This window comes from Etheostoma cragini, chromosome 4 (genome assembly GCF_013103735.1).
Source record: "Etheostoma cragini isolate CJK2018 chromosome 4, CSU_Ecrag_1.0, whole genome shotgun sequence".
Lineage (NCBI taxonomy): Eukaryota > Metazoa > Chordata > Actinopteri > Perciformes > Percidae > Etheostoma > Etheostoma cragini.
Window position 1 is genome coordinate 27,064,476 of NC_048410.1, and position 14,168 is coordinate 27,078,643.

The 14,168-nt window shown below is 39.6% G+C and overlaps 1 protein-coding gene across 6 annotated transcripts in view; it reads left to right on the forward strand.

The window, feature by feature from the left end:
* The window catches only part of LOC117942658 (plasma membrane calcium-transporting ATPase 1-like), a 92,091-nt gene that overhangs the window by 50,379 nt on the left and 27,544 nt on the right, over positions 1-14,168 (forward strand). For 4 of the 6 annotated variants that reach the window (XM_034868243.1, XM_034868246.1, XM_034868242.1 and 1 more), the window contains exons 3-7: positions 1,045-1,242; positions 2,040-2,297; positions 2,754-2,879; positions 4,553-4,678; positions 8,338-8,373. In XM_034868243.1, the coding sequence (XP_034724134.1) occupies positions 1,045-1,242; positions 2,040-2,297; positions 2,754-2,879; positions 4,553-4,678; positions 8,338-8,373 (744 nt within the window). The remainder of the gene's footprint in view (positions 1-1,044; positions 1,243-2,039; positions 2,298-2,753; positions 2,880-4,552; positions 4,679-8,337; positions 8,374-14,168) is intronic. The other 2 variants (XM_034868245.1, XM_034868244.1) reach the window with 1 other exon arrangement.

Consider the following 14,168-nt stretch of genomic DNA (forward strand, 5'->3'; position numbering starts at 1 on the left):
TTCAGGTCAGTTCAGGCTGCCACGGGCGCATTGCTGCCACAGACAACACACACCTGCGGTTCCCAGCCCGGGGGTCGGGGCCCCCACTAGGGGCCCCTGGTTCAACATGAAGGGTCACAGAATGATTGACAGGAAGACAAACCTACAAGCAACATACTTATGATACATTAAGCAATATTTACTTTGCACACTCTTTTCTAATATTTAGTTTTTCTTGGGACCTGCTGAGTAATTTTTAGACCTCCTAAAATAATCAAAATTAATAAAAATAATCCTTACACTTTGGTTGAACCAGAAGACAAATGGAGCTTGTGACAAGGGGTCATTTTAAGTGGGGGATTCACTGCCGCGAGCTATGATCTGGTCCAAAATCAGGCCTTACCCTTCATGATTCAGCATAGTTTCTTTCTGAGCCAAGCCTAACCCAGGCGTGAAGGACGGCAGAAGTTTTGGGCGTGAGCAGGTTTAAAAAAAAAAGAAGTTTTTTTTTAAGGAAATTATTCATGCCTGAAAGTGAAATCGATATCCAGAAGATGTACATGGACATACTGCAGTGTTTTATGTCAACAAAAGTAGGTCATGTTGCAGAAGTACTTTTTATAGACATATGTATTGTGCATCGCTTTTTTTCACAGCTACGGTATGCAATAGCTAATAACACTTCCAGTAAAGGTTTTAGACGGGACGTCTTTATTGGAGGCAACCGTGAAACTTGAAAATATTGACCCACCCATTTAATGACGGTGAATACAAAACCGGAGCAAACAAACAATTGTACTTTTACACATATGTAAAGAGACAGTGCTGTCTTTTCTGTAGCACCATATTCCTCTTTTACCCACACACCTGAAAGTCATTTGGGTCATGTTTTATTTTTGAAATGACTTCAGTACCCAGAAGAAAGCTTCCAGCCAAATCAGGGTGTTGTCAGCTGTGCAGAATTAGAATGCAGAATTTTTCTTCCAACAGAGCATTCACTTTTGGTTTTAAAAAGGTTTTTCTGTTTTGAAGTGATTTATCAGTGTCTTGCGTTTGCGTCTGCAGGTCTGTCCGGTAACCCCGTTGATTTGGAGAAACGTCACGCGGCGTTCGGCAAGAACTTCATCCCCCCCAAGAAGGCCAAGACGTTTCTGCAGCTGGTTTGGGAGGCTCTGCAGGACGTCACACTTATTATTCTGGAAATCGCTGCCATCATCTCGCTGGGCCTGTCCTTCTACCATCCACCAGGGGGCGACAGTGAAGGTGGGTGTAGTCAGAGCTTGAACTGATAGAGGTCACTCAGGTCGTGTCCTTGTTATTTTATTTTATTTTATCAAATGTTATATATCTTTTAATTAATTACCAGAGTTATTGTACGCTAATCCTGTTGTTTTTAGGCTTTATATATTTAAATGTAATCAAATAACATAACAAATTATTGAAGGTTTCAGTATTTGTCCATCAGAATTGAATTCCTTAGACCATCATGTTGGCAAAATATATAATGATATATAATATAATTAATACAAATATATAGGTTTGATTAAATAAATCCTTGATTTACTGTAATCTAACGTATATTTCTATTATCTATAATTTTATTTCAGCTATCCATTTTTCTGGGAGCTCAGTATTATTATGCATTTATTTAAATTTCCTTATCTTATGTACATTATGTTTTATAAATAAATAAATGTATTCTAACTTTTTTATTTCATTTTTATCTATTTCTTTAAGTTATCTATTTCATTAGGTGTATGTATTATATTCATATGTATTTTATTTATATAATCCTTTCTTTATTCATATATTTAATTTTTTTATTTGTATTTTATATTTGCTCATATTTCATATTTACCTATCAGAAATATAATTGGACCTGAGTATTTACTGTATAAAATCTTGGCTAAGGCAAAAAAGATTTTCAAAAACTTTCTTTCAGAAACTAGTATTAAAATGAAAACTATTTGAAGCTGTAAGTTGTACAGCAGCTCTGCGTGTTTGGTCATATGTATTTGGTAGAAGGGATTCTAACTGAACGTGTCCTGGTCCTGTGGCAGCATGTGGCCAGGTTGCAGGTGGCGTGGAGGACGAGGGCGAGGCCCAGGCTGGCTGGATCGAGGGCGCCGCCATCCTGTTCTCGGTCATCATCGTGGTCCTGGTGACGGCCTTCAACGACTGGTCCAAAGAGAAGCAGTTCCGCGGGCTGCAGAGTCGCATCGAGCAGGAACAAAAGTTCACCGTCATCCGCAAAGGCCAGGTCATCCAGATTCCTGTGGCCGAGCTGGTGGTGGGAGACATCGCTCAGATCAAATATGGTACGAGACCACAGACCTCAGACTGAAATATAAAACCTGTGACGTCACACGTTGCCTCACAAGTCTAAAGACAGACTCAAACATGACTGGATGGTCATTGTCCATGTGTTTAATGTTCATTCTGATTGGATCTACATTGATACACATTTTTATGAAAGATATATTTCAGATCTTGAGAGTTTTACGAAAAGATTTCTTGGATCTTTTATACTGTATTGACTCTCTTTTAACAATAACACTACAGATTGGGCATACTGAGTTCAAATTCAAGTTGTTTTTTTCTACTGTACAATAAAGTCTGTTTTAGCATTAGTGGGAGAGCTAAACAGTGTTTTAGTAAAATGTTTTGATTCTCAGCCTTCATCAGAATCATAGAGTTCTACGGCAAAGAGCTCAAATGTATTTAGCTGTTTAGAGGCATAAATGAAATGCACCCTCTAACCTGTGTGCCTGCAGGAGACCTGCTGCCTGCTGACGGGATCCTGATCCAAGGCAACGACTTGAAGATTGACGAGAGCTCCTTGACTGGAGAGTCGGATCAGGTCCGAAAGTCTATGGAGAAGGACCCTATGCTGCTGTCCGGTGAGTGCCTGCTCACAGTCCACTGACACGGATCAACACTGAGAATTCTTCTTTAAAACGATTCTGCTGATTTTGACAACCCTTAAACAACACATTCACTGGTTCTATTTGGATGATGTCTGGAAGGAAATTCCTCTGAAGCCGTATGTGGAATCAGATATCATAATTAATCAGTGTGAATGATATACATGTCAGACCGGAACTGCAGTCAGGATAAATTATCTATCGAATCAGTCAATCAATCAAGTGTAATTTATTTAGCACTTTTCATACAGATTGCATCAGATTAACTGACAAGCTAACAATCAGACAGTACAAATATACAATACAAAAAAAGATATCAACACTCTATTCATTGCCAGTGTAGGATCAGTTAGTGCCACAGTGCAAACAAGTGTGTGTGATCGGTTTTCCAGGTTTGAGGGCTATCAAGAACTTCCTGGAGTTAGATTCAGATTTATTTTTCTTTTGTTTTACGTTTTTCTCCATAACATTGAGTTTTCTCAAGTTGTCCTTTTAATGGTCAAATAATTAAATAAAAACAATCCATTAATTAATAACACAACTTTAGCAGAACTGGATTTAGATGAACATTTCATTCTATAATAGATACAACCGGCAGAGCTAAGTGAAGACAGCAAAACTCAAAATGCATGAAAGGTGTTTAGAGCTCTTTGTGTTTGTAATGTATAAATGTTTTTTTTGTTTTTTTTAAATGTATACTGTGTATACTTTATTTATACAAATAACACACACACACACAATGCATAAACCCTTTAAAAAAAAAGTTCAAAATAATGATTTAATTAATTAATTAATTCATAAAGATCTCTCCAAAGTCTTCAAACACCTTTCATGCATTTTGAATTTTTGCACTCTTCACTTAGCTTGACCTTTTGTAACTATTAGAGATACCATACATACATACATACATACATACATACATACATACATACATACAAAATTCAACATAAAACAGACTAGACCTGGTCCAAAAGGAATAAGAAGAAGCCTTAGCTCAAGTCCAATTGACGTGTTCACAATCAAATAAGATAAATTAATCAGACATGTAGCCTCTTATTATGTTTATGGACCAATCTTAGTGCTGAAATAGACATTAGAGGTATTTAAATAAGCTTTACAACTTTATTTTTAATCAAAGAGTGGATCCCTATTTGGCGTGTATTTTCTTTTGACAGCGTGAGACAGAATCTGAATGCTGGTGCCTGATGTCAAAAGCAATACAGTTGGCAACCCCATGTTCTCTCTCTGAGCCTCAGAACCTATAAATATTATTTCTCGTTTATCCTAATTAAGCAGCAAAATGTGTTGTGACATCGGTGTGCTAAAGTTTACATCTAAAAAGAGCAACCATTGATCACGTGTCATCAGAAGACTCCACCACGTGCCATGTCTCCTGATACTAAGACACTGTAAGATAAAAAACTAGTGGCCCTAAGGTTGATCTTTGGGAACTTCACAAGTTGATAAGATCAGCAAACTGTAACACTAAAGTACAACACAAATGGTAATGGATGTTTTTAAAGTATTCAATGATCCAGTTGAAGAAAAGATTAGACAGATACAATTATACAGAAATGTTAGTAATGTGGTGACAGTAAAAACAAACAAGTTCCAGTTGTGACTCCTCGCTATTTTGAATCTTTCCTCAGGTACGCATGTAATGGAGGGATCAGGCAGGATGGTGGTGTCAGCCGTCGGCCTCAACTCTCAAACCGGCATCATCTTTACTCTGCTGGGCGCTGGCGAGCACGACGAAGAGAAGAAGGTCAAGAAAAGTAAGACATGAGACAAAGCCTGTCACACACACGTCTCAGAAAAAAGTGTCAAAAAGCATACGGGGGACACTAAGTGTGTGAAGTGTTTGGAGGAAAGAAAGACAACTATCATCGTGTCAGCTTCTGAATATTTCTACTCTACTGTTTGAACAGTGCACATTGGAAATATTTGCACGTTTTCATCAGCTGGTGTTGATTTGACGTTTCTCCTGTCGCACTAGCCGACTCTGTCAGCAGGTCGAGTTCATCCAGTCTGAGCTGATAACAGCAGAGCTGTTTGAAGGGTCTACCTATACTTTTTTTAACATTAGTGGGCTTCAATCTGATCACAAAAGCATCTTCAGTGAATAAATGAGACCACAGATGAGTGAACAACTACACACAACTAACATGTTTATGTATCTGACAAAATGGATGTTTACAACAGCAAGTTTTTCTTCTAAATGACTATTCACTATAACCGCTCACCTAACCAGTGACAGTCATAGCTCAGCAAATATTACAAGATACGGCAGGCCTGTCAAAGTTAGTAGTAAAATAAATCCTCAGCTTTCAAAGAGTTTGTAGGTTGCCGTTGTTCGTGGCCAACATTAGCTGCTATCGCCAGCATGCCTGGCTGGCTAACTAGCTTACCGCCTGCTGTTGTAATCAAGGCTGCACCTAAAAGAAATATTTCAGATCATATGATTTTTTTTTTGTTTTGTTAATCTGTAGGCCTGTTGTAACACATGGGGATTAATAGCGCTTTCCTAGCTGGGACCTGTTAGCTAAGGCTAACTCGGTCTGTTTTGCGTCATTACGTCTTGCTGAGTTATCACAATGAATAAGTCTGTGACCATTACATGTTCATCTAGAAGTCTTCTATGCTTCTAGGGTTCTTATTTTTAAAGAATCAGTTGAAAACATTAAAAAGTCAACTGGAGACTGAGTGAAATGAGAGTATTCAGGGGGGTCAACGTTTTGATAGTGATTTTTTTTTTTTTGTTTCAGTCACTGGATGAAAATGAGAGGCCTATTTTTTTTCTTCTTCTGTCTGAAATCAAGGATATTGTTTAAAATGACTAATAATTCCAATAGTCAATCTGCCATTGTCATTGTAAACTGAAAAACAGCTAGATGGGAAGCTTGCCAGGCATAACAAAAGTAATAAGTTTTGTTTGTTGTGGTCTCATTTATTCATGGTAGTTTATGGCCACTATACTGAGCTGTTGATTTGACAGTGATAGAAGTTGGTTAAAAATGCAAAACGTACCTTTCTGCTTACATACAGTGCTTTTTGAAGAGGAACCCTTCAAAAAGTCCAGATGGTCCTCGTACTATCACAGAGCAGTTTGATGTAAACCAACAAGCTTCTGCAGTCGGTCTATTGCTTTTGATTTGCTTGTGATCATGCTAACCCCCTTTTACTCATGTCTTTTCTTATTTTTTTTTGTCTGTTCATTTGTTTTATTGGCTAAAGATTTGAGTTTGTCAGGCATTCATTGTGAACTGGCTGAATGTACCAGCTCAGCGGAGAGAGACGCTCAGGTTTAAATTTTGGTCTCCAGTCCAAACTAAATTTAGTAATGAATTCCTAATGAGGAGAACCACAAGACAAAGTTTTCGGATTAAACTACAATTAAACTGAAAATGAGCAGGAGCAAAGAGCATTTATAATGCATTAGCATCTCACACATGTCTGTGTTTATGCGCTTGTAAGGGCCCCATATTGACATTATACTTTGCTATGCCCCTAGATGTAACCTTAATCTATAATCTGATTCTAACTATAATCATTAAACCAAACCTGAAAACCCTCAAAAGGCCCTTTTTGAAGATGTGAGGACTGAACTAAATGCTCTCACTTTCCTAAATGTTTCTCACTTTTAACATTGTCCACGCTAATCTGAAACTTAAATCAGTCCTCACAAAGATAGAAGTACAAGAATTTACACACAAGCACTGGTGTGTGTATGTCTCTTGAGTTCTGGTAACAACAGACACACAGCAGACTTCACTGTCACACATGGCTGCCTCAATCCACTGAACACACACATACACACAAACACAAAGACATTGCAACACACGCAAACACGTTAATGGATTCATGTAAAAGTCACACCCATTTGTTATCTTACAACGCAAGAGCTTCAAGTATGTGCAAACACCGACACACACACTTGCAGAAGTTAAGTCTTTGTCATCAATCACAAACCATGAGCTGAGTAACAAAGAGGTGTGTGTGTGTGTGTGTGTGTGTGTGTGTGTGTGTGTGTGTGTGTGTGTGTGTGTGTGTGTGTGTGTGTGTGTGTGTGTGTGTGTGTGTGTGTGTGTGTGTGTGTGTGTGTGTGTGTGTGTGTGTGTGTGTGTGTGTGTGTGTGTGTGTGTGTGTGTGTGTGTGTGTGTGTGTGTGTGTGTGTGTGTGTGTGTGTGTGCTGATTTTGACCTTGCCAAACCCATTAAAAATAGAGAGCTCCATATTAGGGCAAAAGGAAGTTAATGTGAGGATGAAAATACACCTGACCTGTCACGTATCTGATAAATACATGCCAGCTAACAAGAATCAAGGAGTTCACCCAAAAACAATACAAATTATACTGTATACTATACTGTGTAGTACTCATTTTGCGAGGCTCTCTATGATCTCAAAAAATGTTTTCTATCGAATGGCATTAAGAAGAGCCGAGTCAAAATAGTTGTCTATGGATTTACATGAGTCCACAACACACATAAATAATTTGTCACATCTTCTTTACGGAATGTATTGTTATTTGTATGGTTTTTGGGGTGAACTATTCCTTTAAGCTTTGTGCCAACTGGGTAACTCGGATGATTGTTAGATGGCTGTTGGGAACGTCATTATTGTTGCAGGTATTAGGTTATAAACCAAAGTATTGAACAAATAAAAATTGCCAATGTTATTACAAGTTATCTTCTGGGCACTATGCATGTCTGTTCAAAATCTCATGGCAAATCCTCCGATAGTTCTAGAGAGATATTAGTCTAAACAAAGTGGTGGACACACATTTCCATCCCTAGAGCCATAGCAATAGTGGGGCGAGATCCAGGTTTTTCAGAAGACATGTTCTATCACAACAAACTTGATTTAGAAATATTTAAGTATGCCAGAATGGTTTGATTGATCCATTAAATTCAAGATAACATTAGATCAAATTTAGTTTTTGTGTTTAGTTTAGTTGTAACCAGAAGGTAGTGAACAGTAAGTGCATTAAAAAAAGAGCAATGAAAATTATTGATCGACAATACTGATAAATGTAGCTACTACGTTGTACCAAACCAACATAGCACATACACAATAGGCTAGCATGTATACAACTGATTCACTTGCACAAAGAGCATTGTGGTAAATCTAACCAATAATGTATATTTTGTGTCTACATTTTGTTGTATAACTATAAGCTTTATTTATTTTTATTACTGCGATACTGATAAATGAATTAGCTCTGCTGTCAAACACTGTTGGTTCTCCGCAGCAGGAAGTGGCGAGTCTCTCTCCTCTGATAGGTCCATTCCTGCTTAAAACACACACACAACACACACACACCTGTGGGTTTCTATCCGTTTAAACTTTGTGTTCTCCCTCAGTTTGGTTTGATTTGATCTTATTTTTCTTTTGAGCCATCTTATCAGCATTCCGCCCTCTCTCTCTGTCCGAACAGGTAAAAAACAAGGACCCCCCGAAAATCGCAACAAAGGTAACCCCTCCATTCATCCATCTGTCCCTCTCTGTCCCTCCATCATCCCTGTTACTCACCCCCTCCTCACCCTCCACCCAGGCAGGAGGGGAGTGTCCAGTGTGTGTGTCTCTCTCTCTCTCTCTCTCTCTCTCTCTCTCTGCTGTATAAAGTGGGAAGCTCTCTCGCCTTGCTTTACCTGTAAAAGGGTGCAACTCTCAACCTCTTAAGTCTTTGATAGCCAATCACAGCGTCCACAGTTGCTCAATTTTTCTTTTTTGTGTTATATGAAATTCTCTCCAAAATATAAGTTATGTGCTTGCAAAATCTCAAATGTTTCCTTGCGCTCTGAGAATTGAGCCACAAATATCACTCCACCATTGAGGGTCATTTTCACCCACCAGTCTTACCTATAAGGGGTGCTTAATGGGTGACCCTGTTTTAAGCGCTCCCTCGGTGCTTCCCTCATTTTTGAATATTTAAGGGATTTGATGGCTATGTATTAGTGTTGATGACGTAATCACTCCAACCTTCCTTCAATGTCCTGTGTGATCCAACACATGTCCAACTTCCTCTGCAAGCTGTCTCCACACACACACACACACACACACACACATACACACACACACACACACACACACACAGCTCCCCTCCTCCCGACCTCCCATGGTTTGAGCATCTGCTGTGGACAGAATGCTTCTTGATGCATACACACACGCACACACTCACGCACACGCGTGCATACACACGCTCCTTGCTCTTGGACACTCCTCACACTTTTACACACAGAAATAATTTGCAGAGCTAAGGTCATGGATGACCTCCACTAAAAAAACACCAAAAACAAAATCTACAATAACATCTTAAGTCAGATGGACGACTTTGTAACTTTCAATACTAGAAGAGGTATTCATATCCTTTCCTTAAGTAAAATACCACACTGTAAAAATATTCCACTAGTAAAAGTCTAACCTTTCTTATGAAATTACTCATTGTGCAGTAAAATGTTCCCTGGCAGTGTTTTACTTATATACATGATGCTTCTGCATCATTATTATTATTATTATTATTATTATTATTATATATGTGTATTATTATTATATAAGTGTATTTTGCATTTTACTGTTGTGGTTGTTTAAGGTTGTGCTCATTTTAACTGTATATATTGTTGGGTAGTTTAATCTACAGCAATGCATCATATTCTGTAGGATCATCATATGTGTGTGGCGTTGCTGTCCTGTGAGAACCACGTATCTCTAAAACTCTTAATGGTGTCCGTAAAACAGCTTTTAGCTTTGTGATGACGCAAGAAGGAGACGTAGGATCATTTTCACACACATAAAGGAACACTTCATCTTTCAGGTCATCACAGACATTCAACATCAACACATCCTAAGATACATATGGACTGGAAGGGGATGAAAAACTGTCATCTGAAAAGTAATTTTTTAGATACATATAGTGGAGTAAAAAGTACAATATTTGCCTCTGAGATGTAGTGGAGTAGAAGGTTTTGCTCCTGGTTTTGGTTCCACAGCGCACAGACTGTACACTTTTAGTTAAACACTCTCCTCAACCTTGTTTTCACCAGCAGCTGTTTGTCACATGACACCAATGAGATGATGATGATGCTTCTTTGTGTCTGCTGGATGGAGAAGTAGGTTTTATATTTATATAATGTGTCAAGGTCGTGTGAAGGTCATCTAATTGTGGAGCTCTTCTGCACCCTAGTGGCCAAAAAATGAGTGCGGCTTAAAATTAGACTCTCCCAGTTGGTTCTAATTCCTATTAAACCCTCCTTCTTTTCCGTTTCCTTCAATTACTGTAAAGCTACTATCACTTCATGCAGGTTTTTCACTATAAAAGCCCACTAGGAAAAAGGGAGTATTTGAGCTGCAACTATGGATTCATTTCATTGATGATTAATCTGCCCATCACACTTTTCAAAAGCCCAATTTGACATCACTGTTCAAAAATGTAGAAACCCAAAGATAGTCTGTTTACTCTCACATACAACAAAAGCAAATACATCTTTACAAATAAGAAGCTGGAACTAGGAGATGCTTGGCTAAAATAGGACTTAAACACTTAATCAGTCATCAAAATAGTTTGTTTTCTGTCAATGGGCTGGTTGATGGATTGATTTAAAAAAAAAAAAAAAAAAAAACAGTATTAGTGTTAAAGAGCGTCAAAAACAACAAGAGCAGGAGATTGGTGAACTTACTTGTACTGAAGTGTATCAACAACCAGGAAAGGGGGGGGGGGGGGCTTGTCCTTTGAGCTGCTGAAAGGCTTTTAATGTGAAACATCTGTGCAGAGGTGTTGAGTTCTGCCGACGGCAATAACGAATAAGCCCCCATTGTTTTTGAGAATTAGTGGAGGATTTAAAATGATTTCCCATCACACATTTCCACACATTCCTTATATTCTGATGGATGGGACTTTCTATTGACACTGTTGAGAAAATCCAACTGATCCAAACGTGCCGTGATGTATTTTTTTTGGCTGAGGCGAGGCTGTGAGTGTGTGTGGGAGTTGCACCCTTGCAGTATTAGTGGGCTGTGGGCTGTCGTCTGTTCCGTTTGTGTATCCTCAGTTTCTTTTCGCCTTTTTTTGATTCCTCCCATTTCTCTCACTGTTGCCTCCTTGCAGGGTGTTGCTCAGGACTCCATGTTGTCTTGTAATCACTGTTTGACTCTCTCCCTCTTCTACGTTATTTTGTTTCTGTCTTGCTGAAGTCTCCTGCAGCCTCCACAGCTCTGCAGCCTCCTGTCTATCTCTGTCGTGGTTCTGCATCGCTGTCGTTTTTTTTCTTTCGTTTTTTTCGTTTTTCTGGGGTGATCCTTTGAGTTTGTCTTCTGTTTGTTGACTTGCTTTCTTTCTTTGATTGTCAGACAATCCCTCCCCTCTGCCCGCCGTGCGCTCTCCCATGGTTCAGTGCTGCGCCTGTTTACAGTTCTGTGGTTGGTCAGTGGGTCTCAGTCCTGTTCATGTGAAGCTGTGTCAGTTAGTTCTATGTTGTGGCTTGTCTTCAGAGTGGACCATGTGCATAAAGCTCCACAGCTTCCTGGTTTGACACCGACTCATCGCAACAGTGTCTAAATGTCATGTTGAGCTCATGCTGCCGTGAAATGACTTCCCTTTTAGCAACATTCTGTGTGGGAACTTCTGATGAAACTCAGAATGAGGCAGCGACAATGACAGTAAAGGAGTTTCGGGGGATAAAAGTGTCAAATAAACTCAAAAACATAATACACATTAACGATATAATCCCTGCTAATGCTTTAGCATCCCCAAATCTTTAAAGAAACCTACAGAACATGAACCGTGAAAACAGTGAGCTGGGAGGAATCATAGCTCACTGTTTTTCTTGTACGTGTACAACCTGAACCACCTGTTCCCTAGGAGGTGTGCATTTGTGAGATTTGGTCATCGCTGCCCCCAAATTGCTTTATAAGGCGACCTGCTCTTCTCCAAGTAAAAGGAACTTTACACTGCTGAGCTTCAAGGCCTCCTGTCAGAAAACAGCAGACCACATAACTTCCTCCGCAATCCATTGAAAATGTCGAGTTAGTTCACTATGCATTAGCTTTATTCCATCAGTCTCATTACCAACTATGGCACACGCTCAGTGGGCCCCCTAGTTAGCTCTAATGCAATCTAATACAACTCCTCTGCAATAAAGTCTAATCTTACGGTACCTATATATCCTGCCTGTCATAAAGGTGTTAATTAAATCATGTTTTAGCATTGAGGTATTTAGTTAGTGGTGGTGTTGTCATGGATTGCAATATACAAGGAGGTGTTTCTAATATTCTGCTACCCTAATGTATGTAAATGAGCACAACAAAATTAAAAAAACATCGGTCACAACGCCTAGCAACCCGGATAGAAGAATAAAAGCATATTCTTTACCCAGACAACCCATCTACACATAAAATAAATCATGCTAATGCCATAAAACATCATCCTCAGAGCATTCCCTCGGTACGCCTCATAGCGTTCCCACTTTCACACTCACACTAAGCTTCTTCCACATCTATCTGTCTGTACATGCATCATACAACAGGCTTATATCATATGATGCAATAAGTTCTCTTTAATCACTTTAGAACAACCTGTTGCTGTCTATAGATGTGTCAATTTGTGGACACGTGAGTCATATGACAGAATAACTCCTTTAATTCAAGTTCTCTTGTCCCTGTGTACGAGTTGTTCTTGCATGCGGTCCAATCAGTCAGTTAGTTGTACTATATTTCAATTTCTTTTTACTGCTGAAAACGCACAAAAAGGGCACAAAAGAGGACTACATAGGTTCAAACCGTCCAGATTCCAATTATTTGCTTTTGGCTTCTTGTAGTGACAGTTTGTCCTGCAAAAAACTGTAAAAAAAAAACACAACATATGTATAGAAAATCTTATAAATACCCTATCTTAACAGTCAGTGAGCCAATAGGCTTTGCCAATACAAACAGGACAATTAGGAAGAGAATCTCCAATCTCTGGGCAGAGTGTCTTCTCGTCATTTAGCACTTCATAGCGGTCATCCAGGAATCTAAACCTGCTTTATGTGCATGATCCGTTGTTATGGTTGGTTCTAGAAGTGATATTGACGTTGATGCCGGCAGTGACTCTCCACCAGGGTTCAATATTGGACAGTACAGGTAGCTGATGGATCAGAACATTTCCAGGATCGGATGTTAACAGAACTATCTCAGTTCCAGTCAGTGTTGTCAGCTCAGTCAACTGCACATCACGACTCAGCGTGTCAGATCAGAGCATACATCACCAGCTCGCATTTCTTTGCTATGGAAATACGACAAACAGCAGTGGATGGAGGGAGTGTAGCCCAATTCGGTGTAAGCTCTGCAGCGGAGATCAAACACATCAAAGAGCGCCACGTTACAGTACTACAGCCCAAACAGCATCCCAGCTGATGAAGTGAATTGCAAATACACTGTTTATTTATGCAAATGAGGAGCAAAGCCACCGAGCACGACGGGAAACTAGACACCATACCAGACTTTATAACTTAGCCTCGTTCATAACTCTGAGCTCTGATGTGAAACCGTGTGTGCGTGTGTGTGTGTGTGTGTGTGTGTGTGTGTGTGTGTGTGTGTGTGTGTGTGCGTGTGTGTGTCAGCCCCTGGTTAAATCCTCTGTTGTATCTGCTGTTCTCTGTTCTTTCTGCTGCTCTTCATTATGATCCGCTGCTCTCAACTCGTCCCTCTGAAAGCTACCCGGACCTTTTTCCACGCGTGTTCTGTGATCATAAATCAATGAGATGCTACTCTTAGCATTCAGCCAAAAGGGTCACCATGTAATTAAAGATGTTAAAGTTGATAAAAGAGCCACAGGTCTTTTTATTCTGATCGCCGAGAAATACTCGTCCAGTCGTTTTCAGCTTTCCCTTCTGACTGATCTGTAACCTTTTCTCTGCTTCTCTACCCTTCAACCCCTCAAACCACTCCTGAACCCCGCCCCCTCCTCCCTTTTTTTGTTGTGCAATTTATTATTATTATTCATTGATTTAATTCATTCACCTTTTGTTAACCCGTCCTGCCTTCCTTCCCTCCCTCATCGTCTGCTCCAAATCCTGTCCACGTTGAAAACCATCCTCTCTTCCATCTCCATTCTTAAAAATACAACCATCTATCTTTCATCACTCTGTCCCACATCCTCCCTTCTTCCCTCCGCATTCTCCTTTATCTTTACCTCTGCTTCATCACAAACCCTTTTCCTGACCTCTCCTAAACCCGCTCCTCCTCATCTCCCTTTACTCTCAACCCTACTCTCCTCCTACTCCTTCTACCTCC